The sequence below is a fragment of the Paroedura picta genome, chromosome 7 (assembly GCF_049243985.1).
Source record: "Paroedura picta isolate Pp20150507F chromosome 7, Ppicta_v3.0, whole genome shotgun sequence".
NCBI lineage: Eukaryota > Metazoa > Chordata > Lepidosauria > Squamata > Gekkonidae > Paroedura > Paroedura picta.
The window spans coordinates 33,988,895-34,016,121 of record NC_135375.1 but is presented as its reverse complement, the minus strand read 5'-3'; the positions used below and the strand labels follow the sequence as shown (position 1 = coordinate 34,016,121).

The 27,227-nt window shown below is 41.2% G+C and overlaps 3 protein-coding genes across 8 annotated transcripts in view; all 3 read left to right on the top strand.

The window, feature by feature from the left end:
- The window catches only part of POLK (DNA polymerase kappa), a 40,861-nt gene extending 31,769 nt beyond the window's left edge, over nucleotides 1–9,092 (top strand). For 4 of the 5 annotated variants that reach the window (XM_077347370.1, XM_077347366.1, XM_077347367.1 and 1 more), the window contains exons 9-15: nucleotides 9–175; nucleotides 1,515–1,547; nucleotides 2,492–2,585; nucleotides 3,825–3,996; nucleotides 5,387–6,223; nucleotides 7,680–7,731; nucleotides 7,854–9,092. In XM_077347370.1, coding sequence (XP_077203485.1) covers nucleotides 9–175; nucleotides 1,515–1,547; nucleotides 2,492–2,585; nucleotides 3,825–3,996; nucleotides 5,387–6,223; nucleotides 7,680–7,731; nucleotides 7,854–7,938 — 1,440 coding nt within the window. In that variant the 3' untranslated portion in view covers nucleotides 7,939–9,092. The remainder of the gene's footprint in view (nucleotides 1–8; nucleotides 176–1,514; nucleotides 1,548–2,491; nucleotides 2,586–3,824; nucleotides 3,997–5,386; nucleotides 6,224–7,679; nucleotides 7,732–7,853) is intronic. The other variant, XM_077347371.1, reaches the window with a different exon arrangement.
- LOC143842345 (uncharacterized) overlaps nucleotides 1–27,227 on the top strand; it is a 131,055-nt gene that overhangs the window by 17,528 nt on the left and 86,300 nt on the right. The window lies entirely within an intron of this gene.
- The window catches only part of ANKDD1B (ankyrin repeat and death domain containing 1B), a 35,457-nt gene continuing 21,678 nt past the window's right edge, over nucleotides 13,449–27,227 (top strand). The window contains exons 1-7 of one of the 2 annotated variants that reach the window (XM_077347389.1): nucleotides 13,449–13,596; nucleotides 18,054–18,157; nucleotides 20,400–20,498; nucleotides 21,900–21,998; nucleotides 22,104–22,208; nucleotides 24,215–24,313; nucleotides 25,663–25,761. In XM_077347389.1, the coding sequence (XP_077203504.1) occupies nucleotides 13,470–13,596; nucleotides 18,054–18,157; nucleotides 20,400–20,498; nucleotides 21,900–21,998; nucleotides 22,104–22,208; nucleotides 24,215–24,313; nucleotides 25,663–25,761 (732 nt within the window). In that variant the 5' untranslated portion in view covers nucleotides 13,449–13,469. The remainder of the gene's footprint in view (nucleotides 13,597–18,053; nucleotides 18,158–20,399; nucleotides 20,499–21,899; nucleotides 21,999–22,103; nucleotides 22,209–24,214; nucleotides 24,314–25,662; nucleotides 25,762–27,227) is intronic. The other variant, XM_077347390.1, reaches the window with a different exon arrangement.

Below are 27,227 nucleotides of genomic sequence, written 5' to 3'. Positions count from 1 at the left end.
TCTTTCAGGTGCCTGGCATAGGAAAAGTAACAGAGAAAATGCTTAAAGCACTGGGAATTGTGACCTGTGCAGACCTTTACCAGCAGAGGGCATTAATTTCTCTTCTCTTTTCTGAAACATCATGGCGCAGTTTTCTAGAAATATCACTTGGTTTGGGTTCCACACACTTAGAAAGGTATTTTATGGGTAACTGGTTATGTTCACTGGTTTTGCTGGCATGTTTTTATATTTTTAGGGAGCATATTTCAGTTTCAGTCTATTGTATAATCTTATACTAGCCATTACAAGGAAAATACAACTATCTTAGACTGAGGAAATCAGCAGTCTATTTCAGTGGATTTTTTGAGAGGGAGGAAGGTGCTAGTTTATAAGATTGTGCTAATTTCCATCAGTTCCCTGCTCAAGACATGGGGGAGCCTTGGAAAAATGTACCGATACCAATGAGAACCATCACAAAACAGCTCTGGTTTATTTAGTCCAATATCTACTTTATATATCTGTATGACCCCCCCCCCCCATGCAAAAAATCTTTACAGGTAGGCACCCAGGAATGAGGGAGATTATTCTACAAGCTCAGGACTCTGCAGAAAAATCAGAGAATGTAAAAAATGAGTTAAAAAACTACTTTGGCAATGTACACAGTTACACAGACATTATAAAAAAAAACAAGCCGGTGCATCTTGCGGTGTTGCCTAGCAATTCCAATAAACATTGCTAAAATGGCAGCAGAGATGGAAGCTTTGGTAGCAGAGGAAGGACAGAGGTGGTATTGGCAGTATCAAGGGCTTGGAAAGTGACAGAGTATAAGGAAGAGCAGAAGTGGGAGGAAGTTTCAGAAAGGACTGTAGCACTGATACTTGTAAGGCTTGGGGAAGAAAGGACTGACATCAGGAGTGTGTGTGTGTGTGTGTGTGTGTGTGTGTAATACTGCAGTGAGAGGGTCTGAAGGATTGGGAAATGAAAGAGGGAAGTGTGGGGAAGGAAGGAGGTAGCTGGGGGCTTGTTCCACCACGCTTAAATGTAAAACTAACAATATGTATTCTATTTCATTAAAAACCATATCTTTTGAGTATGTATTCGATGTATTCATTTATTTACTTCATTTCTATCCCACCATTCTTCCATTGGTTTCATTGTGGCATACATTAGGTTAGGCTGGGACAGATTGGTCCAGAGGAGTTCAGTAAATTACAAGGCAAAGATGACCATGTCTAACATTCTACAATGCCACACTAGTTTGTAGATGCATGTTCATTAGTTTGTAATAATGAATATGAGGAGTAACAATGCATTCCCTTTTTTGTCTGAAACATTTGGGAAATTCCTATAAATATTAAGGATGCTTTTAATTTATTTTTCTAAGGGCCTTTTATAATTATTACGGAAATATTAAAAATATTATAATTCACAAGGGACTATATACAATACTGAGGATAAAAACTATTTTAAAGGTTCAGTTTCACTTTTTAAAAAGCAGAATGCTTGACTGTACATTCTATGTTTCCTTCCTAAAGGGATGGGGAAAGAAAAAGTATGAGCACCGAAAGGTATGTACTCATATTTACACCCAAGTAAATGATGATTTCATTGCTAGAACTGATGAGTAAAATGCTGTAAAGTGGTTTTACTGATGGAAGTGCTAGTGCAACACTGTACTTATAGCAATCATTATGGTCATATGGAGTGGGAAGCAGCTTGATTATTTTCAGCCTATAGCTTGGCTCTCCTCTTTCCAGTGACATTTCCCTTCATTAAAGAGGCAATTGCCCACTCCTGAATTCATACAACAATCACTGCAAACACTTAGGCAATCCATGAGGACTTTACTGTATAATGGTTTAAACAACTTCAGAATAAGAATGAACTTGGGCTTTCTTGTATAATTAGGTCTAGACATTCAAACGGGATATGAAAAAAACATCCTTACTTCATTGTTAATGCTATCACAGGAATACATATTACCTATCCAAGAAAATGTTGTAAAATAAAAGACAAGCTATCTTTCAAAAAATACGAAGATACTGCTACTATCATTGGCCTTTTCTGCATTGGTGATTTGCTGTAGTTTCACAGTGGCTTCCCGTCTGATTTTTTTTTTAAATATATGTTTCTATCTCTGGTAATTATTTAGAAACTTGATGAGAAAAATGAACTGTAGATAAAAATCATAATCATTTCTGTCTTAAGTATTTTTAGCTATATATTGGTTCTCAAGTATTGTTTCCTATTTTTGTTATACAGCAGCGGCATGCAAAGGAACTATATTTTTTGTTTTTCCTTTAATTATTCTGTATTACATATTGAGAGGGTATGGATTTCAAAAGGCCACACTGAAATGATTATATAGACATTGTGTTTACTACATTTTCTAGATTTATTCTATGTAGCTTTTAATATTTTGTTTACAGTACATGATGTAGTAGAAAAATATCAAGTATTGGTGAAATTCTCCAAGATTAAATATAATGCTATTTTTTATTTGGGTATCTAGGACTTTTAATGAAATAAGTGCTGCAGAACAGTACACGTTGTGTCAAGAACTTTGCAGTGAACTTGCTGAGGATTTGCAAAGAGAAGGACTCAAAGTAAGTAATTTTGGGATAAAATACAAAATTCTGTATGCCTATCATGGTTGTCCCCAGAGGGCCTTGCTTCCCTGGAAATGATATCACAGCACTGCTGACTCCCTCTATACCACAACTGCCTCCCAGTCTCCTGCTGATCACCAAGCTGTGCTTAGTAACTCTATTTAGTCAGTAATATCTGGCTTTCTGTATCCATCTCCCCTCCCGCTTGGTCATTTGAATAGGCCTACATTAGGCAAAGTATTTTGATTGTGGACTGCTTTTCATTGTTCCTTAGTAATAAGAATGATCACAGAATCATAGAGTTGGAAGGGGCCATACAGGCCCTCTAGTCCAACCCCCTGCTCAACGCAGGATCAGCCGAAAGCATCCTAAAGCATTATTTAATGCTTATTTAAAAGAGCCTCTTGTGATGCAGAGTGGTAAGGCAGCAGATATACAGTCTGAAAGCTCTGCCCATGAGGCTGGGAGTTCAATCCCAGCAGCCAGCTCAAGGTGACTCAGCCTTCCATCCTCCCGAGGTCGGTAAAATGAGTACCCAGCTTGCTGGGGGGTAAACGGGAATGACTGGGGAAGGCACTGGCAAACCACCCCGTGTTGAGTTTGCAATGAAAACGCTAGAGGGCGTCACCCCAAGGGCCAGACATGACCCGGTGCTTGCACAGGGGATACCTTTACCTTTAAAGGAGGATTTATTTAAATTAAAGTTCTTTTGTGACTTTCAAAAATATGTTGTATCTGAGGACGTGCGTGCACATGAAAGCTCATACCTCGATTTAAAATATAATTTTCATTTCTGAAAGGGTAGTCAGTGCTAGTGGTAGTATTGTAAACAGTATATATCCTGCTCTTGCTTAACATATTTAACACATAATGCAGTGATTTTTGTTTCTTTTGTGACATTAGTTCACAAGTACAACTATCTACCAGACATGCTGTTGTATTTTTTAACTATCAAACAAAATCCCTCCTGTTATGATAGATAGGAGTGGAGACATGGTTTGTATATTGATCAGGAATATGTGCTGTAATGCATCTGTGTATAGTTTAATTATCAAATGCTGACAGCCATAGAGTTTAAAAGTGTAATGGCAATAAAATGCTAGAAAGTATAATCATGTGAGATTTATACTTACTACAAAAGGGTTGCATGTCCTAACATTCCTGCTTTCTAAATTCTGTAACACCACGGAAAAAGACCTTAACAGTATGTTTGAGGAAGTTTATTCTCTTTCATAGGCTAGAACTGTTACTTTAAAACTGAAGAATGTAAACTTTGAAGTGAAAACAAGAGCTAGTACAGTACTGTCTGCAGTTTCTACTGGAGAAGAAATATTTGCTGTTGCTAAAGAATTACTGAAAGCAGAAATGGATGGTGTGGCCCCACAGACTTTACGTCTCCGATTGATGGGTAATATCAGTTTAACATTAACTTTGTATTACATATGCATTATAGTAATAGTTGATGTTTCTAAGAAGACACATTCTTAAATTTACATTCACCAGCTTTTCATTCTTACTAGAAAAATGAATTGTTATTAGAACATGAATTGTTAGAATATTTTATTGAAATACTAGAATTCTCAGCTCTTCATTTTTGCAACTTCATTTCAATTATCTAATTTTCTGGGAGACATTTAGTGTGCCATTACACTTCCAGACATCATCTGCAACGTTCAAGATAAAGATATTACTTGTCTGTTGTTTATGGACTTCAATCATGGATAGTCTTTCTATATCCCATTACTTATGTCTTGCCATTAATCCTGTCCTTCCAGAATTTTCCAAAGCACCAAATATAAATTATTAATATAGAATAAAGGAAGTGCAACTTTAAAAATATTAATAAAGTATATATCTACTTTAAGAGTAGGGATAGCCAGTAGCCAAATCACAAAGCAGAATTAATCATGAATTTTGCTCTGTACATGATTTCTGAAACAAAGTTTGTGACCAGTCTTCCATCACAAACTTCCAGGAACTTCTAAAGGAGTTTGTGGAGAGAGCAGAAAGGAATGGTATAAAGTCCCTTTAAACCCCTGATTTCTGTTCCCCATAAAACCCACAAAATAGCTAAACAACAGGAATGCTCCTTGCTGCTCAGCTGTTTCGAGCTATCTTGTGAAGTCCCTCTGAACTTTAAATGGAAGGCAAAGGACATCCCAAAAACCAACTGAGTGATGGGAGGAACTCCCCACTACTCCCTTTAAAAAGACTGTCCAAGATAGCCTGAAACAGCTGTGTGGCAGTGAGCAGGCTGTTCCATGTGGCTCAGCTGTTTTTCATGCTTTCTGCAAATCCCATTGAAAGGGACTGCAGTCCACAAACTGGTGGCTCAGTTCATGAATTAACCTCCTGGTTCAATTCATTGTTTGGTTCATGGTTTAGCCATGAAGCACAAACTGACATGAACTGCATTTTCCTGTTTCATGTCTATTCCTATTTAGGAGATTGCCCTTGGTACTGAGACATACATTTCAATTTTGATGCTATCCTTTAAATAGCGTTTCATATTTAAAGATCAAAGCTTCCAAGAAATCATTGTTCAGTGAATAAGTGTTATATGAGAAATGTTCCCTCTAGCAACTAACCTTTTTGTGGCACTATGTATCACTGTACAGACTTCATCATTCCTAGTAAGATTAGAATAGCGTGCAGTTTTTAGGTTTGCAAAGTACATTTCACTATTTCTTATTAGACTATTTGCAAATGCCAAATAACATGTATCTAAATGTTAATTTTGACAAGACTTTTGAACTCTTTTACAAATCAAATTTGTATCACTTGTTTATCATATACAGGTGTACGAGTATCAGGTTTTCTAAATGAAGATGAAAAGAAGTATCAACAAAAGAGCATTGTTCATTTCTTAGAGCCAGGAAAACAAAACTGTGACTCTACACTCTCACCTAGGAAATCTGATGAGGACAGTTTTCCAAAAACACCTATAAGAGAAAGTTTCTTCAACAAAAAACGAGCTACAAGACAGCAGGCTAATAAAAAAACTTCTGTAAGGGAGTCTTCAAGCAAGCAGAGTCCACAAGATGTAAAGTTGACAGCATGTATTGAACAAGCAAAAGATAATGACAAGCTGATCTTTGTTTGTCCTATTTGCTTCAAAGAGCATCAAGATAGCAGTTTAGAAGCATTTAACAGGCACATTGATGGTTGTCTCAATGAAACAGTGGAAAAAGATAATGCAGAAATTACAAATGGCAGCAAATTATGGGAGAACAAGACTGACCTATCTCTGGAAAGCCAAAAGAATGAGTTTCCGAACGATAAAACAAGTGAGCCATGTATAGAAATACAGCCGACAGATAAAGTTGACAACTCTTTCAGTAGCAGTGTAGATGGTCAAAGAAATTATAGCTGCCCTGATGACTTTGTATTTTATATGCCTGCAAAACAAGATGTTTCTTCTAAATTATCAGTAGAAGAAGAACATTATGAGCAGCCCAGTTGTACAGAAACAAAATTGCCATGTTTTTTTACCTCTACTGAAGCCAAGTCTTTAGTTTGTCCAGTCTGCAGCCTAGAACAGAATACAAAGGATCTTGCATTGTTTAACAAACATGTGGATATTTGTTTAAATAAAGGCATTATCAGGGAGCTGACAGAAAGTTCAAAAAGTACAGGTGAGTATTTATTACATAGAAATATTTTTAGTATATTTTGAGCACCTCAGATACCACATGGCAAATAAGCTTCCAGGAAGAAGTATTACTTGTTTTGTATTTTGTGAAGAAAAAGGTGTGATTTTTACTCAGGGGGGGAACTGCTTCAGGAGTCTTGAAAAGTTTTGTTTTAGGAAGTAAGTTATACATATCCTTATCCATTATTCCTCTTAATATTTATGAAACAGCCTGGTGGGTGGAACAAGTCAAGTCCAAGTTGGAATAGGGCCAATCAGGCCTGATTGGCTTTGTCCCTACAGCTCCCGCCCTCTATCCCTGGACGCTAGCCACTTTGCTCTCAGACGCCTCAGCAGCGCGTGTGAGAGAGAGACAGAGAGCTCTGCCAAACAGCTAACAAGCTTTGATTACCTGCTATCGCTCCTGCTGCGAGGGAGAGAGAGACAGAGCTGTCCCAAACTGCAAACGAGGCCTGATTCCCTGCTACAAAAGAGCCCTGATTACCTGCTATGGCTCCTGCTATGAGAGAGAGATTTGTACCTGCTGGTGTCCCCTGGGTCCTAGTGCCCATTGCGTTCCTGGTTGCAATGGGCTTTTTTGCTAGTAATACATAATAATGCAATTTTTTGGGAAATTTTAAATGGAAAGTTTACTTTCCCTAGGCTGAACCCCTCAAATAGGCAGAACCCTATGGTCAAGGTAGTGCTTTGCATATGGCTTCAGCAGTCCTTTCAAAACTGTATTGTAAACTAATTTTATTACCTACATTACAGGTTGAGGTAAGATTAGATACCCTGGCTTATAGATCACTGGACCTAAAATGTGCTTCATTAAGACTTATAATGAGTTCTCCTATTCTTAGGGCTGCTTGGAAATATCACCACAGCAGTAGAGAGCAGTGCACAGGTGGAATCACTGGGTTCATCAGATTGGTCCTTGGCCCAGCAGGGGAGGTAGTCCTCAGTCCCAGCATAAGCCCCTTTGGGTAATGATTTAGAGCTTAACTTGGGTGGGTGCCATGAAATGCCAGGCACAATGAATGGTGTGGTGGCAAAAGTGGATGAGTGGACTCAGCTCCCCAAATAAATTGCAAATGCTGTCTGTCCCCTTACTTCTTTCTACTCATCTTTCCTTCTAACCCCCAACATTGTCCCTTGCCTGAGACCAGCTGTGTTTTTTGCATTGTCCGAAAACCGAGACAACATCATTCAAAGCAGATGTGTCCCTTCCTTTGGGGCCCAGAATGAGAAAGTAGGGGGGTTGTGGGAGCTGTTACAGGGCAGAAGAGGTAAGGGTACCATTGTGGCAGGAGGGGTAAGGAGAGAACAGTAGATATTAAGGAAAACAAGGGGAGGCTACTTTTCCTCCTGTCCTTAAATCAGCCCCCACACGAACACTTGCGTTATACATAATTCTCACAGCATATTATGGTTTTCAGTTAAAATCTTTGTTTCCTCAGGAAACTTGGACAGAGAACAGTATGGTACAAATTCCACAACAGGAACAAAACGGTGAGTGCTCATTGCCAAGTGAACTTTTATTTCAGACTTTAGGATTTATCTCTCAACTGTACTGCTATTGTAATTGTTTTATTTACTTGGTGACATGCATATTTCTTTTCTGTTTTTTTAAGGTCTGGAACAATGGCTCCCCAGTCCACATCCAAAAAAGCCAAGTCAAACAATTCTAAGTGTACTATAGAAACATTTTTTAGATGAATATTTTAAGGACATTTTGATTACTATTATAGCATGATAAACTGGATGAAAAATGTTATTTGCACAATGTATAGATGAATTTGTAGTGCCCACATTAATGTTTTACTTGCAAATTGCTCATATTTTGTGGGATCAAAGTGAACTGAAAATTGATTTTTATTTGTCTGCTATATACACTAGGTATTCTTAAAAGAACTACCAAGCTGTTTAAATGTTAATAATTCTCAGCATGTTGTTTTTATATCTCTTAGATAAGGAAAACTGGAAGGATTGGGGCTTTCATTTGTTAGCTAAGAGATCATCAGATCATCCACTACCCAAATCATGTGATTAATTTGGATTCTTGTTGGTTGGTAGGTAGTATGAGATGAAGGCCAAGATTTAAGAATCAGTCTACATTTCATGATACAATAAAAATTAAATGTACACAAAATACATTGAAAATCTTACATTCAAATTCTACTTTCTTTCTTATTCTACAGCTAAGATTTTAGCTCTATTAAACAGATCTGCTTTCCCATTCATGCAGTGAAAATTTCATGTACCATATTCAGTTAACAAAGCCAGTTTAATTTACTGTTAATTTTGTGGCCTGAGTATGTTCTCATTTGAATTACAAAACAGAACTTTTGTGGTGATCTTCATACTCAAAAGAGTTTGCCAACATCTAGGAGCTCCCTCTGGAAAACAGACCTGAGTCATACTGGCTGCACCCTTGCTGTTTTCAGTGAGTCTGTCCAAAAGCATTTCTTGTTTTCCTTCAACAAGGACTGACTTCTCTGTAATGGGGAGATTCACTTAATACTAGTGTTGACCGCTTTAGTGCTATAAGGCTATACCTGAGTAAAATCATGAAAACTTTTTTCTAGCTAATCTTCAAATAGTGAATCATATGAAGTTTGAGAGTCATTCTCAGTACTTTTAAAATGAGGGTTTTTACATATTTAAATATAAAGAAAATGTTACTTTTTAAATCTCTAAATATAATATAATTTTTTACATAAATTGTATATTGTGCTTTAACATTTTATGTGTAATATATTTACAAACTAATATATTTTCCAAAGTATTTTTTTATTTATATACTGTGTAATAGATAATAGATGAACATTGGAGGGAGCCATGTTAGTTCATTAAAAATTCCCAAAACAACACTTGTGTAATACTTTTTCATTGACATCTTAGGGCATGTTTTTTACTTCCCCAGAGCTTTCCATCAAGCTGAGTATTCAGAATTAAAAAAGAGGGGGAAAAGAAGGCGCTTGGCGGCCATTCGTGCCCAATGCGAAGGCAGTGCCCGCCGGGGGGGGAGACATGGGTGTCAGCACGCAGGCGGGCATACACGCCGATGCCTGTGCCTCCCCTCCCAGTGGAGGGGCTAGAGTGGAGTTAACCCTACATAGGACTGCACTGTAAATAGCTCAGTTTGGGGTTGCCAACTGGCCTGGTGAAAAATGTCCTCTCCCTTTAGTAGACAGCTAAACATTTCAATAAACCTCTGTTAAAGGGACCAGACATGTTTTTCTCAATGCAGTTGACAGCATTAGCCCAGTCCTGTAGAACAGATTTGTCATGAGAACTATTATTTGACAGTCGGATAGAGAGAGGGGGGCGGGGAGGGCAACGAAATCTACTTATTCTGCAAATCAGCACTGTACATTTCCAACACGATTAAGCAGCCCTAGAGTTTTCCATATGATTTCTCACAAGGATTAGGTCCATTGTGTGGTCAAAGCCCAAGTCAGTGTTTTTAAAAGATTAATTTTATTGCAACCCCCCAAAAGTAATCAGCTTTGGCTCGACATTTATGCTTGACATTTGTAAAACAAATTAGTTAATTAATATTGTTAAGCAATGAAATTAACTTTTTTATTTTTTATTTCTTCTTTTAAATAATTACAATGAGTTACTGTAACGTTTGGCTGTTTTCAGGCAAAGGTTCTGTAAGTGTGAATCATTCACTGGTTCTCTGTTTTATCATTGAACATCAAAGTACATTTATAATTTTTCAAAAATGAAATGGAATACAAAAAGCAAAAAAAATCTTAATACTAAACAGTAGTTTTTAAAGGGAATTATGACCAGAAGGTAAGAAGTAAGTTCTTCATGTTTGGAGATGCCTGCAATTTGCTATGCTTATAAGTTTGCCTTTGATGCTACAGGCTAGGGACAAGCAGTCCTCACACCTTGATGAACTTTAAAAGATGAGTTGCCATCAGCAGAGTAACATTCTAGGCTCCGTTGAATATTTTACCATATTTCATTGTGGTTGCATGGTGAATCTTGATGGGTCTATTAGCTAGTGTGCAAATCCTCAGCAGTCCTGTCTGGAGAAAAACATTTTGGACACTGCAAATGGGCTGGGTGATGGCTACACCAAAACCAGGACTGCCCAGTCCCAAATCCAGGAACAGGACAAGTACAGAGGCGCTGGGATACCAATATGGAAAAATGACTTTCATAGAGTTTTCAAACTTCAATTCTTCTTTATTCTTTATATAAATCCCAACGCGTTTCACTCTTTGGCTTTATCAGGGGACTTCAATTTTCATATTTTGAAAAACACTTTGGTATAGAGAAGTAATCTCCTAAAAGAGAGTAAGATAGTTTCAACAAAATCCCAAATCCAGCAAGAGATGCATTTTATGTTTGTGATTTTATTTTTATTTATTTATTATATTTATATATCGGCTTCCCCTGAGGCTCAGGGCTGTTTACATAAAACAGGGAAACAATACAGATAACTCAGTACTTATAAACAGTAACAATACAGTAATAACAATAGAACAGTATAATAGAGCAGTAAAACAATGGTGAGAACATCAATTCAGCAAAGGCATACTGACGGCCCTGTGGGCTGGACAAATCGGCGGTGGTCTTCATGGGGGGGGAGGCTCAGGAGGGCCAATGGAAGGTGATTGGTTCAGGTCAACCTCAACCAAATGCCTGGCGGAGGAGCTCCCTTTTGCAGGATCCATGTAATTGTTGAAGTTCCGTCAGGGCCCTGATCTTCTCTGGGAGCTGTATACATTTGACCATGCCCTGAGTCCACCTGTGTAGTGGCAATCTCACAAAGATATTGTAAGCCTGCTTTTCTCATTGAATGTGCTGAATATCTGCTGAAACAGAAAAGCCATCAGGTATAATTCATTGTGGGCTCCCACTCTCCTGTTGTTGTTGGTTTTTTTTGTGTGAACTCTGCAAAATTGAACAGCATTGCACAAAATAGTTCTACAAAATTGTTTGGAAAATTGATCAGGGACTTTTGGTCTATACTGCTGTTGTTTATAGATTATTGTAAATAGGACCGTATTTGTATAATTTCTGTGCCACTTAATGTGTCATGTGAATAATTACGCTATGCTTCAGTTCTTTCTGGCGGTTCAAGACTTCTAAAATCCTAATGCATTGGTTACTGAATGTCCCATTTTTGTAACTGTACTGGCTCACTTGTTTTCCAACTCTTACAACAATAAACGATAATACACAACAATAAAATAGCTCATGGGATTGTTTGTGTACTTGAAAGCCAGCTTGGTTTAGTGGTTAAGAGCGGCAGCCTCTAATCTGGAGAACTGGATTTGATTCTCCACTCTTCCATATGCAGACAGCTGGGTGACCTTGGGCCAGTCACAGTGTTTTAAGCCTCACCTACTTCCCAGGGTGTCTCTTATGGGGAGAAAGGCAGGCAATTATAAGTTGCTTTGAGATTCTTTGTGGTAATAAAAAGTGAAGTACACAAAATTAATTTTTCTTCTTCCATCTTAATTCTGGTCTACTTAAAAAGCTGGAGCAGTGTGTGATTATATTCTATCTGTACTCAAGGTATTTGATGAACACATGAAGCTTATATGGACTTCTATGGACTCAGATGGCGGGTCTGTCAAGGATAATCTGCTGTGATTGGCAATGGGTCTCCAGTGTCTCAAAATGAGGCACATCACCTACCCAATCCTTTCAGCTGGACAGAATTTGGGAATCTGCACGTTGGACTAGATGACCCATGAGGTCCCTTTCAACTCTATTCTATGATTCTAAAGCAGCTGCTGTAGCACTGAGCCAAGACCCCACCTCCAGAACAGAAGAACAAGAGTAGAATGTTTACATTTCAAATGAATACCAGAACTGACGGTGTTTGAGTGGGTGAGCTACTCATGATTGTCCCATTGGGGGCCTTAAATCAGGCCCCAGATAAATGTGACTTTGACCATCCTTTCCTTCAGTACACTTGATCCTGTATTTGATGTGGACAAGAGGTCATTATCTTTAAGAACAAATTAAAGTGCAGCACAGGCAAATAGTTCTTATGAAATGAGCATAGGCCTAAGCAGGGGAATCCCAAATCTTTCATTATTTCGCCTTGACCTGTTTTTTCCGTGCAAGTTTTCTGCCTCAAAATATACATACCTTGGAGTAATTTATAAGTTTCTCAAGCGGCCTGAACAGCGCATATATCAGGTAACTTGCACATAATCTTATCTTCTGACTTTATGTATGGTGCACACATTCTTACCTGTATTTGTCCTGGCACTGAGTCATTTCTTTTACCGTTTATTTAGAGGGTGTACAATTAATAGTGGTGTCTAATGACCTTAATATTTCCATTATAAAGTGGTGCAGTCTTGTAGCTGGACCATTTGTCTTGTGTTCTGAAAGCATCAGAGCCACACTAGGAAATGGAACTCTTTATATATAAACTGCAGAGGTTGTAGCAAGGTATGAAAGAACAGTGCAAATAGCCATAGGGGACCCAATCCAAATTTGCATGCAGTTAGCATTAGACAGATTGCTCACTGATATATGCAGTTTGTGTGTAAATGCCCAACAGATTAATACTGGTAAACCATCACTTCGCTGCTGACCTGGGGGGGGGGGGAGTTCCCACACCATAGGAATGGGGAGGACTGGGAACTGCATTCAGTCCCCGCCTCATCTAGAGGTTAACTGCTATAGTCTGTTACAAAACTACTTGTATTGCACATATTGCTTCCAATCTGATGTTTGGAACTGGCCTAAACACTTGAGGCAGATCCTACACGTTAAACCACATATTTTCGAGAGGTTTAGCAGGTCTTTTGATCACTGGTGGGTCAGGGGCTTCTGTTACACACTAGCCTTTCCATCCTCCTTCCCGTCCTGTTATTCCACTGTCACTAACAGGCCTTTTGTGCACACCCGTGGACAACTTTAAACCTGTTAATTTCTGTGAGTTTAGGGGTGCCCAACGGGCAATAAAAAGCCAGGCGTCAGTTCACTCTAAAGCCGTCTCATTCTCGATCCGTGCTAGCCGGTCAGCCAGGGTGCCGCTCCTGGATGCGGGCGTTTCTTATCTCCTGCCCAGTTTGTTCCGGTTGGTTTCCGCCTGTTCCTCCTCGGTCACAACCTGCGCATTCTTAACTAATCGGCGAAGAGAAACGATCTCGACGCAAACCCCGAGCAAACACACCTGAAGCCAGTGGCACGCCCAGAGCAGTCGTTCCCAGGAGGCGCCTCCCTCGGCAGCCCGACGCTCCGGCAAGGCAGGCAGCGCGATGGAAGGCGGCTGGAGCCGGGCGGTGCAGGGGCTGGCTGAGCTGAGGGGCTTCCTCAACCCGAACCGCAAAGAAGAAAGCAGCGCGAAAGCCGCGGCGGCCGCTGAGGCGGCCAATGCCGAGACTTGTGAGTGTGGTGGCGAAGGGCGGGAACTCGATCCCTTGCGGCTTTTCCCGGGCAGCCAGTGCTGTGTTTGGCGGGCCCGCGGCTGTGTCTGAAAGGGGAGAAGCGACTGCTCTTGTTTTGCCAGCTCTAGTTTTCTTTAATCCTCCAAAGCGACGGTCACGTTTAGGCAGGAACCGGGGTATATTAGATAGGCTGCTTCAGACTGCAGGTGGTTGATTTTTTTTTTAAATCCTTTCTCTGCAAAAAAATGCAGCACCTCAAAGATTTTTTAGCCTAGGGACTGTTTTTCTGCTATGATAGTTGTCTTGATGTGCAATTAAAAACAACCACCACGAGGACCTGGGGAACACCCTGGGTTTCAGTTTATCCTAGAAGTGAAGCCCTATACATAGTTACACTTTCCTAAGCCAGTGAATTTCGAAGTGCATCATTTAGGATGGTGCTGTTGGTCGCTGCCGCTTCATGCATATGTAGGGTAGGAGGTATGTGCATCCTAACAATAAATCGATGCCAAGTTTGGTGGGCATTGAAGCTGAAATTCCATGTAAGATAAAAGTTATATTGCATTGCTTGCCCCCATTTTTAGTGCCTGGGTTTGGTCATGAAAAAAACTGGGAAGCACTACAGGACACCCTGACTTGGATGCCCAGGCCAGCCTGATGTCACCAGGTCCTGGAAGTAAAGCAGGGTCAATCCTAGTTACTACCTAGATGCAAGACTGACCACCAAGGAAGTCTGGGGTTGCTATGCTGAGGGAAGCAAATCACCTCTGAATTTCTCTTGCCTTGAAAAGCATACAGGAGGGGTGTTGAGCATGCAGCCCAGGGACCAGAAATGGCCCATCCAGCTCTAGTGTCCACCCACAAGCAAAGAAGAGAAAAGTGATGGTGGCAGCAGCAATAGCAGTGGAAAGACACACATCAGGCTGGCTGACTGGAAGATCCATCACCCCCGCCCCTTGTTTGGGTCGGCCTATATACATGTGGTTGCCATCCCATCTCCTCCTCCTCCTGTCAGAATCAGGAGGGGTCACATCCGATCAATGTGTCTGTGCTTTGGGACTCCCCCTTTCTTCAGCAGCAGAAGCCACCTCCTTTGGCACTGTTACCACCAACTTTTTTCTTTTCTGCCCACCTCTCTTTTTTCCTTCTTTGATGCTGGAGAAGCAGCCCTTTGGGACGAGAGAAGGGAGGGAGAAAGCCACGATGTGTGAAGTTGGTGGTGTGGAGGCAGCTGGTGGAAATGGGTGTTAGGGGAAATGCAAGAATAGGAATGCTAGAGTGTAGCTGAGGGGAGGGATATAAGGGATTGGAGGGAAGGGTTAAAATGTGAGCGATGGGGTTCATGGTGGAATGTGTGTTTGGAAAGCCATGGGGGAGGAGGAGAAATATGGCTTCTGAGGGTGAGGGTAGTTGATGATAGTTGTGTTTTGGGGGTTGGGGGTGGCATGCAAGATCAGGGTTATAGTTGAAGGCTAACGGGCTTGAAGGAAGTCAGGACTACTGGGAGTTCAATCAGCTATTTAATAGGACCTTAGCATGTCAGTACAAGGACCAAACAACTGAAAATCCCCTGGAAATCCCTGACATATATACACAGAATGGACAATGGATCTTCCCGCCAGTATGTGCTATAGGTCAGTTTCAGGTTTAAACTGATTGGATCCAGTAGAAAGGATCTATTTTTATGGTCAGTTTTATGCCTGTTGGGATCCTGCCGTGGACTTCAAGCTCAGTCCTCAGCAGCTAAGAATAAGCAGGAGTCTTGAGCCACCTTAAATGACTTAATGAGATTTTGTTGTATCATTCTTAATTTCTAGGCATCTCCCTAAATGGGGACCCAAAGCAATTGACATGTGTCATTCTCCTCATCTATGTTTTTGTCCTCACAATTGTGCAGGTTACGTTAGTTTATGAGAGTGACTGGCCCAAAGACAGATAGCAAATTCTATGGCAGAGTGGGTCTTATGAACCTGGGTCTCCCATGTTCAAACCTCAGCACCATTGAGTGTGCCTTTGTAGAAGGTCATGTTTCTAAGTGGGACTGAAGTACAAGGACAATAGTGGTCAGTGGTAGCAGACTTGAGGAGAATGGATTGGTGTGGATGAATCAAATAGAGCAGTGGTCCCCAACCTTTTTATCACCGGGGTCCGGTCAATGCTTGACAATTTTACTGAGTCCTGGGGGTAGTCTTTTGCTGAGGGACGTCGCCGCTGCTGCCTGAGCCCCTGACTCCACTTGCTTTCCCGCCGGTGCCCCTGTCTTCTCACCACCCACTGGGGGACACTGCCAGTGGCAGCTGCGCAGTGCCATGCCAAGGGGGAGCTCCAGCCATGGCAGCTGCTGGAGAGTACCAAAGGTGAGCCGGTGGCACAGTGGCAGGGCAGCCCTCGAGGCAGCAGCTGGGGAGGAGGACAAGGAAGAGCAGCGGCCCGGTAATGACTGATTCATGGACCAGTACCGGTCCCCGGACCAGGGATTGGGGACTGCTGAAATAGAGGTGTTGGGAGAAAAGGAATGATTTAGAAATTCTGGTCCTTGGCAGGTGGCTGGTGAATTTATGGCGAGTCCATGATTTTTGTGGTGGATTGAGCAAGTATTGAGTGTGATGGCTCCAGTTCCTTGAAGAGTTTGTATTATATATGTATATTTTGGGGTGGACCTATCTAAGTGGGGAAGAAACTCTTCTTCACGCACAAAAATGCTTCCAGGGATGCAGAGAAAAAAATTGCTGATCTAGTATAGTGGAGAAGTGTATTTTTAAAGAGGGAAGAAGACCTCTGGGATTACTTGGGATGGGGTGGGGGATGGACAGAAGAAGTTTCTAAAGGTGGAAGGTGTACACAAGGCGGACTACACATAGTAAATCAATACAGGTGACAAAATGGGACATTCACACATGGCTCCCCATCTTCCAATGAAAGGATGCCATGAATCACAAGTAGCCGGGGAGCAGTGTACCCAGAGATAAGCTTCCTGAAATTGGCATTAGCAGATTTCACCAGTTTTGGATCCTAATTACTCCCAGTTTAAGGTTTTTGCTTCTAAAATTCTGCCTGTGTTTGGGATAATGTATGACAAGGAATAGCTTTTTTCCGTAATAAATGTCAATAAATTAAAAGTATGTTCTCAGTTTACAAATACACACCTAAACAGCATACTCAAGATTGCTACAGCACAAACATTGACTCCAGATTTTGATGCAATAATTCAGCACAAGCTGTGTCATCAAATACTGTTAAATCAAGGAAAGCATGTTAATGTTTTAACCATGTTTGTATTCGAGTAAAAAAAAAAAATTAATTAGGTTTGCCTGTGTCATATATAAAGTTATATCTGTGGTACGTGGCATTACACCTTATGGCGATCATGGCCTGGCCCAACAAAGTGTTATTCCTGTCAGATCCAGCCCTCATAACAAATGAATTCAACACCTCTGGGGTACAGGGTTGCCATAAGTGGGCTGTGATTTGACAGCACTTTATAGACACTATACAACAGAATGTCTTTATTAGACAGATATTATGATCCCTATTATAAAAGCAGTAAATTTTTGTCTAGAGGATTAATATTTGTTTAATGAAAACTGATCATGTATTCAATCACAGTGATGTTGATTTATACAGCTGAAAGAGTTTGATGTACATTATGTTTGTTATAATATAGGCCAGTGGATATTTGCACAGCGCCATTTTGCTGCCCTATAAAGTTACATAAATCCTTGTTCCCAGAGAAAATACAATATAAAAGAGACAATGAAACCAGTTGAGGGAAGGAACAGACCGTGATGAGAAAAGATGAATGTGTAATTAGATGTTTGTAAAAGGCTGTTAATTTAAAACATTTTATAGTCTTCAAACCCAGTATGGACCCTCAAGTTGGTGAACGGTTAAGAAATTTAAAACAGACTTTAATTTCACAGACACACATAACAGCCTGACCTGGACAGACCAGGCTAGCCTGATCTAGTCAGATCTCAGAACCTAAGTTGGGTTCAGCCCTTGCAAGGATGACCATAATGGTTGGGTAGGTTTGTGTAAGACAGGCTTTCTCAACCAGGGTTTTGTGAAACCCCAGGGTTTCTTGACAGCGCTGGAAGGGTTTCCTGAGTGGGTGGGAGTTAACTACTTTATATATGTTAAAAATTTGTTAAACATTTATCGGGTGATATGACCATATATGGGTGGGATGGAATAGGCAGGAATAGGCAGCCTATTGTTGTTCCTAAGCTGTATCTGGCTTTCAGTGTCAAAATTATAGCCCCACCATCTACATTTGGCAGTAAGGAGGTCAGTTACTTACTCGTAGTCTAACCTACCTCACAGGTTTGTTGTGAGATAAAATGGAGGAGAGGTTCCCTCTCTTTGGGTTTCCATTGGGGAGAATGGCAGGACGCAATGAAGTAAAATTAACATGCCTGTTCTTATTTCTCTAATACCATGGCTTTTGTTATATAGTGCTACCAGCTGAGAGAGAATTTCATCATGCTGCTAAAACTAATAATCTGGACACCATGGAAAGACTATTTAGGAAACATGTCAATATTAATGCTGTAAATAATGTAAGTATGATACACATATAATAATGCAACAGTCACCAATATAGACTATAGGTATTCTTAAGTGGGCAACAAAACATTCCACTGTATCTAACTTGTGAATAAAAAAACTTTTTGTGGATAATTTCAGAAATAAGCAGATTCTGTCTCTTCCATCTTTTAGCAAGTGTGGTAGTTTCTGTACCATATTTAGAAACGTTTGTTGTAGCATAGTACAGCATATACTTGTTATTTATGGATTCATGATCACCCAAGATAGCCTGATCTCATCTGAATTTGGAAGCTAAGCAGGGTCTGCCTTTGCTAATAAATGGATAGGATTCCTCCAAGTAATACCAGGGTCAAGCAGAGAGGCAGGCAATGGCAAACCACCTCTGAACATTTCTTGACAAGAAAACGTTACGTAGTCTCCATAAATCAGCCGTGACTTGACAGCACTTTCTGCCACATATCTCAGCAATGATAGCTTTCTCTGATACTGCCCTGAGTTCTCTGAAGTTTTGTCTGTCCTCCCAGGGGTTTTCATAGCCATAGAGCAGCAAAGAAACCTCCATGACAAACTGAGCCTGCGGGACTGTTTATATGATAAAGACCACTGAGGAAGAAAAGCAACTTTGAAAATGGGCTGTTGAAAAAGATTTTTTCTTTTGTTTATCCGGAACTCATTCTGGTTTATGTTTGCACACCACAGATATGAAGGCAATATCTACAGAATAAATTGGGATAACTATAAACAAAAAAAGATTACATCTTTTTATTAGCCAATTGGTTGAATTTTTCTAGTTTGGACTATCTCATTCGGCCAGCCCTCTTTTGTACTTAGTAAGTTGGCACCATGGTCCTTAGGGCTGCCAGCCTCCAGGTGGTGACTATAAATCTGCTGATATTGCAACTGATACCCCCGGGCAACAGAGATGCTACCCTTATACCCTGCTGAAATCTCTCCCTTCCCCATCACATCAAACCCACTCACAGTCCTGACCCACCTTCTGGAGCAAGTTACGTGACAAGTGCCATCAGCTTTTTTAAAAAAATCCTGAAATAGTCTTGGCTTTGTATGGACATCTGCAGATATTAGTAAGAAAAATGTATTATTTATTATTTTTGATATTAAAATATATATTTCAACCAAGTTCATTAATAACATAATATTTAAATATTCATGTGAACTTAGTTTAGGTATTTACTGCATCTTAACACAGCCCACAGCGCCACGGGCGCCGCGGACTAAATAAAGCCGTAAGGGCTTAGGGGGAGGAGTTAGGGCGGGCTCTGTCCGGGATGAGGAAGGGTGCCGATTGGCCCCTTCCTCCGGACAGACCATCGGCCAGGCCAATCGGCAGGCGCAAAGCGCCTGCTGATCGGCCCGGCTGATTCCCGCCCTGCCGACAAGGGAGCCCCCAGCCGCGTCAGGCTGCCGGCCAATGGAGCCCCCGCCAGCCGCGCTGCATGCAACTGCCGGGAGCTCCCTTGCCTAGCGCCCGCTGTATTTTTATTCCAGCGGGCTTGATTACTAGTCATATAATAAAAAGGTTCTATTTGTGCAGCTGTGCTGGCACAACATGAGTATCTGTATTCTTATCTGTCCATCTGGCTGTACAGTTTGATATGCACTAAAATAACTTTGTTTGCTCATACTATTCAGCCTCCTTATGAACAAATGTTTTACTATACCATACAGTAGCCATCGGCTTTTTTCTACAAATATTTATTTATTTGGCTATCTCCATTCTATCTATTGTAGTAGGTAACATTGTAATAGTTGTGTTTTTGAAGCTAAGTTCAAGGCCAGTGGTACCCTAGACACCAACAATATTTGGGGGTATAAGCTTTCAAGAGTGAAAGACTATAAGTTTTATAGTCTATAAGACTATAAGTCTTATAGACTATAAGACTATACGTCTTGAAAGTTTTTATCCCAAAAATCTCATGGATGTCTAAGATACTATTGAATCTAGCTTTTCTATTGTAGACCAATATGACTACCCTGTGCAACTTGTGTTCTTCGGAGTATTATTCCACTTTTCTTCGATTAGAAATCAAATTAAAGTGGTTGATCAGAATGAATGCAAAATGTAAATCTGGGTTTCTGAAGATGTCCATAATAATAAATTTTGCTGTGGTAAACAAGTATATTTAAATGTCTTAATGATCCTTGTCAATATTCTGTACTTATCTAAATAAATAAATCTAAATAAATATATAACCTTTTATCGCTTTTTCTAATTCTATAATTTTTCTTTAGCTGAATCGCACAGCACTCCATTTTGCTGTAGCTGGGAATCATATCTCTTCAGTGGACTTCCTCCTTCATCACAAAGCTAGAGTTGATATAGCAGACAAGGCAAGTAAAAATGCTTGTTTATTAATCTGTCTTTGCTGACACTGAGCACTGTATCAAAACTTACATAATTCTTACCCAAACTTTTAGCAAATAATCATTCTTTGTCTAAAAATGTAGAGTTTGAATATTTCTCCCATCAGTGACAGTAATTTGACTGATTTTTGTTGATAGGGTCTGCCTTTGCAGAGACAAAGTTGCAGCAGGAAAAATTACACAATATGGCAAAGAGTGGTCTGTGTTGAGCAAGTATTGTCTGAGTTCTCCTTTCAGTCCTAGTGTTCTGCCAAACTGTCACTCATGTCATACATTTTGCCAGTAATCCTAGGGAACTTTTTGCTTTGGCTGTGTACCAATTTTGTTTTTAGTTTTTCTTCTTTATTTCTACTGCAAAATACAACAGGCTCTAGCCCCCCCTAGCAGCAGTGGCAGCGTAAAGAGCGCGCAGGTGGCCGCAGAATGTTGGGGGTGGGTGGGGGAAGGAAGCAGCCGTTCCCCCTCCTTCTCTAGTCCCCTCCATAACCCGCATGGCATCAGGGAGGCAGCTGCAGGATTTTGGGAGAGGAGGATGTGGCGGCCATCCCCACTCTGTTCCTCACTCTGTTCCTGCGATGTTGGAGAGCCTTGCGGAGGGATGCGTGGGGCTTTGGGAGTGGGGGGAGGTGGCAGGTATTCCCCCTCCCTCCTTGGCACCTTGTAGAGTCCCGCGGGGAGCTAGGCAGGCTGGTGGGCAGCGGTGCAGGTGTTTGGCTTCCTGCATTCAAGGTGTGTGTGAGTTGAGGGGCGAGTGTCCAGAGGGTGGGAGCTGTAGGGGCTGGGACAATCAGGGTGCAGCCAGCAAAGCTGGCCGCATCCTGATTGGCCCTATTCCAGCTCAGATACCCCGGACACACTCCACCCCCCCAGCCGGTTTCACAAATATTAAGAGGAACCATGGTTAAGGATAATATCTTTTAACTCAGCTGTGATAGACTGCTTTTCGTCTGAGAACTGTTTTATGAAACTCTTATTTAAGCTTCCCTTTATGCTGTTTTTATAGCCTGACTTGGTTTTTTGTTTTAATTGTGAACAATTTATGTTGTGCTGTGCTCTTATTATAGTTTTGTTTGGTAGTACCCCAGTATCCCTGTACTTAACAGAAGTGAAGGGGATCAACCAGAAATCTTACAAGCCATTCTACTATATTAGTACCCTACAACTGTGTTCTAGTTCATGGGCCATACCTTACTCCCAGCTATATGGTCATTTCATTGAAGATATCTATGTTGTGTAGAAGTAAACTGGTTGAACATTGTTATGTCCATTAATTATATACTATGCTGCAGAAATGCAATCAAATAGTTTGGAATTCTCGTGTGATTCAGCGATGCCTTGTGACTTCTTGCATTCTTTCTTTATTTGAAGCACGGGCTTACTGCAGTTCATCTTGCAGCTTGGTCTGGAAATCTGGACATCATGCTGATGTTAATTAAAGCTGGTGCTAATCAGAAAGCTAAGAACCAGGTTTGTTATTAACACATTTAGCTTCTTTGTGTGCAGTTGATTCCTGCTTGTTCAATAGAAGATTTTCTGATTTCGTTTTACAGATTTATTCTGCCTTTTCCTTAGGAAGGAATGAATGTCTTACACTTTGCAGCTCAGAATAATAATGTTAGAATAGTGGACTATTTTATCCAAGACCTTCATTTGATGGATCTTAATCAACCTGATGAGGTACCTATCATATATATTATATCATAATTATCATAATTTATCTATCATTTATTAGGGGGCAATTGTAGATGCCAGTAGCAATATTTTTCTCATTATAAATAGTGTAAGTATGAAGTTACATTTTGGTCTGACAAACGATGTTTCCTCCAGTGATTAATTTTTTTGTATCCCTCTCTACCTTTCATACTTCATGATTTATTTCGCTATATATTTGTAGCATATTGGACAGAAACTTTTGCCATGCAGGATATGAGTATACATGTATTTGATTTATTGGTTTAACTTATGGCTCTGTAGTTTAGAACAAGTATTAGTCTTTATAAAACTGCACCATTAGGATATTTTAAAAGATTACATATAAATTATAAATTATGCGGACCGGCACCGGTCCCCGGACCGGGGGTTGGGGACCACTGTACTAAAGTAATATTTTGGTGGTGAGAAGGCCTAATATTTGTACCTCATAGATCTCTATCAAAACATTGGTAATTAATGTAGTTTGGTAGTAGATATACTGTACCCATAATGCAAATGCATCCATTTAAGTTGTCACTGAAGTCTTCTTTTGCCACATTTAATCTTTGTGCTTAGAACTTTTCTACAGGAGTGTTAACAGGCCCAGTAGCTTAAGCTTTCTTAACAAAACACAGCTGCTAAATTCCCTCCCCTCCTTATTATGACCGTATTGCTCTTCTTAACTCATTACTCTGCTGTCCAGTCATGCTCTCAATCAATATCAAACTTCTAGTGCTGCACATTTAAAGTTCTCCACCTCTTTGGCCCTGCTTACAGCTCTTCCTTTATCTGTCTGTAGCGCTTTCTTGCTTTCTATTGTAAGATCTTTCTGTTCTCTTCTTCCATCTACTATGTTTTACATATGCCAAGAACAGTCAACACTAGCTCCCCTTTTTATTAGGCTGTTTCCTCCTCCACCGCGGAGTCCCACATTATGAACGGCTTATTTCCCACATCCTTCCCTGAAATATATATCCTAACTTTTTTTGGATTCATACCCATACTGCCACCTGACTCTTACCCTCAACATCCCTGCTATTGACGTTTTCAGTATGTGATCTCCTTCACCATTCCTGAATACATTGTTTATAGCAGTGGTCCCCAACCTTTCTGAGGCTGGGGACCGGCAGGGCATCGGGCCGCGCCCGCGGGTCATGCCCGCGCATCGGGCCGTGCAAATGCACCATGCGTGGCCGAATCGCAGCCCAATGCGCAGTCCGATGCGCGGCCTGGCCCTGATTCCCTCTCCCCACCCTCCCGCAGTAAGAAGCTTCCCGGGCCGCAAGCTTGCGGCCTGGGAAGTTTTTTACTGCAGGGGGGGCGGGGAGAGGGAGCCGCGGCCCGGCGCCATGGCCTTTGCGGCCCGGCACCGGGCTGCGGCCCGCAGGTTGGGGACCACTGGTTTATAGCATAAGGTTGCCAACTCCAGGATGGTTGTCAACTCCAGGATGGGAAATTCCTTGAGATTTGGGGACACATCCTTGGGAGGGTGGGGTTTGAAAGGATCCCAGTGGGATATAATTCTATAGATTCCACACTCTATAGCAGCTGTTTTCTCCAGGGAAATGATATTTATTGTCTGGAGTTTGGTTCCTATTCCAGGGGATCTCTGAGGCTTCACCTAGAGAGTGGCAACCCTAGACCTACATAAGTTCTTTTAACAATATTGAATACTTATACTCTGTATCATCTGCTAGGGAAGATATTGAATAGGGAACCATGGATGGAGTACAAGAAACTCCTGCACTTTTGAGCTCATTGAGGTCCGTAGTCCTAGATGGTGTAATTTTACTTAGGCTTGTACTACATACAATGAAGTTTGGGAGCCACCTATGTTTTTCAAATAAATAAATAAATAAATGTGTGGCTGTTTATAGACATGCAGATAAGCCTTGGAATGTGCATGTGTATTGGAATTCTTAGCAGAACAGTCTGCAGGAGTCCTCCCCCCTCCCTGGGGACTAACAATCTCTGTTGTTACTGTTTCTTAGAATGGTAGAAAGCCATTTCTTCTGGCAGCTGGAATGGGCCACGTGGAAATGATAAATGAGTTGATTTTCCTTAACTTGTTCACTTCAGAAAAGGACAAGGTTAGTTAATGACAACAAATTCCATTGATTTGTATACTGTATGCCAAGTTATACCTACGACTAATGAAAAGAGTTTTGACCCTCAGAACATTATATATGAAAATCTTGTTGGACTCTAACGTGTTACTGAACTCAAATATAACCAACCTACAGCTAACAAAACAAAATCAGAGTCCAATGGCACCTTTAATCTTTGTTGGTTTTAAAGGTGCCACTGGACTCTGATTTTGTTTTGTTGTGCTGCTTCAGACCAATATGGCTACCCATTTAAGGCTCGGTTTTGAAAAGCGGGGTATAAAAACAACTAAAAGAGTGTTAAGAGTGTTACATATTCAAAATAAGATGTCTGTTATATTGTACAGCCTTCATGATAGTTCCAGTGTAAACTGCCCTGCAAGAGAGGGTGGTATCTTTCCACCTTCATATTTCGCTAAGGGGTAAGTGAGTGGGCAGGGCCCCTCACCCAGATGGACAACAGTTCTGATCAGTCAGGTGAAGGCCCAATCGGAAGGCGTGAAGCGGTGGGCCTGCTTGGAGGCTCCTGGGGAACCCGGGACGTTGCCAGGGAGGGGAGGCAGGGACTGCGGGGTGGCCTGCCCACTGCCTTTTGGCCTGGGAGCTCTGTCGCCCCGGTTACAGAGCTCCCATGCCGTAAGGGAGCCTCCTATGGAGGCGCTGCCACGCGGCCTGACCTCACTCCCTTTCGGGGCAGAGCTCACAGACCCACAGGAAGCCTCCCACGGCGGCGCCACCGCGAAGGGGGGCTATCCACTCCCTTAAGGGGGGGGCCCTTCAAAGCCCGTTCTTAAGAATGGGCTTTGAATCTAGTATAAATAAATAAATCCATTTGTTTTTGAAAAGATGAACAGAAGTTGATTCTTATTGCCAACATCATCAATTAAATGCTATTTATTCAAAACATCTATATTATATTGTTTTATTAAACAATGTACAAGACAGGGAATTAGTATAGGACAGGAAAACACTTTAAAATCCATACATTACTGGAACATAGCAAAAGCAATTAAAAACAAAAAAATTTAATCACACCAGTAGCCATTATTATGATTATGAATAACAATAACAGTGGCTAAACCTACAATGCAATGTTTAAAATAAACTTACATAACACAAATAAGCCCATTCACAAATCTGCCATCTCAGCATTCCATATTAATTCTTAGTCTATGTGTTGTTCCTTGCCAGATTGCAGATTCGGTGTCAAACCTGAGAATACACAGTATATTCACAGCCTAGTGCATATAAATATATTCCAATTTCCCTCAAAGATGTTTGTTTTTAGTGCTATTTTGAATACACAATATATTTCTCCATGTCTTATTTTAAAGCAAGGAAACACTGCATTACATCTAGCTGCTAAAAATGGCCACAGTGAGGCGGTGGAAATTCTGCTTCAGCAGTGGGAAGAAGTAAATGAGCCCAATCTGGTAAGAAGAAAAGAAAAGCCTATATGTCAGGGGTCTCCAGTTTTTTCAAACCTGTAGACACTTTTGGAATTCTGACACAATGGTGGATGCAACCAAAAAATGGCTGCCTTAGCAGGTGCTAAGCTATCCACCTGTCATAGAGGCAGAGCGAACTACAAAATGTTGGGGAGTGAGGCTGTATAGAACTGATAGTAACAGTTCAGCATTTCAGGCAGAAACTCTCTTTAAAATGAATATATTGTTTAAAATACTTTTTTGCACACAATGAACACAAGATCATTGTACTGTGCTGGGAGCTGTTGTTGAATGTTGGATATTTAGTAGAGTAGAAACACAGTGGAATATTGCAGCATAGATACATGTGTTTAACTTAAAGGAAAAACTTAGTTTAGAATTAGGGAAAGGATTTCATGGAAAGTAAACAACAGTCTGATTAACTCATCTTTCTTGTTCTGATCTACTCTGTATTGTTTCTTTGCTCCCTCTGATGCTAGAAAAGAAAGGAATGGAAGTTACCCGCCCCAAAGTTAAACCCCTTGTGTACTTGAAGAATATTGTGAATTAACCACTCATAAAGTCACCTCATCAGTAAACCATATATTTTCCAAAACAACAGATCAATCACTACCTGACTGGCCCATGGCCAGGAATAGCCCTCCCTTGTAGCTTAGCCCATATTGAGAGGGAGCCCTTGGCCAGGAAGGGCTGATAAGGAGTCAGCTCTCCATCCCCATCTTCCTGCCTCCCTTAGAACTTGATAGGTGGAAGTGGAGCGGCTCCAGTGAGTAGCTGTGGCATGGAAGGGTAGGTGAAGCAGAGCCAGCCCCAGTGATTTGCTCAGAGAGCCAGATTGGTATAGTGGTTAGGAGTGTGGACTTCTAATCTGGTGAGCCAGGTTTAATTCTGCGCTCCCCCACATGCAACCAGCTGGTTGACCTTGGCTTCGCCACAGCACTGATAAAGTTGTTCCGACCAAGCAGTAATATCAGGACTCTCTCAGCCTCACCTACCTGACACGGTGTCTGTTGTGAAGAGAGGAAAGAGAAGACTAATGTAAGCTGCTTTGAGACTCCTTTGGGGAGGGAAAAGCGGAATATAAGAACCAACTCTTCTTGTTCTGATGTAGAGATGGGGGGGGGGGGAGAAGTGGAGCCAGCCCCAGTGATTTTCTCTGGTGTAGAAGTTGGGGAGGGGGGAAGCAGAGCAAGCCCCAGTGAGTTGCTCTGGTGTAGAAGTTGTGTGTGTGTGTGTGTGGGTGGAGGGGGTAGAAGCAGAGCCAGTAGTAGTTGGTGGGGGGGGGGGGGGGAGAAGCATAGCCAAGCCCAAGTGAGCTGTCCTGCTGTAGAAGCTGGGGAAGGGGGAAGCAGAACCAGCCCCAGTGAGTAACTCTGGCATGGAATTGGAGGGGGGGAAAGCAGAGCCAGCCCCAGTGAGTTGCTGTCAACTAGCCCATTTCTCCAGGAGAA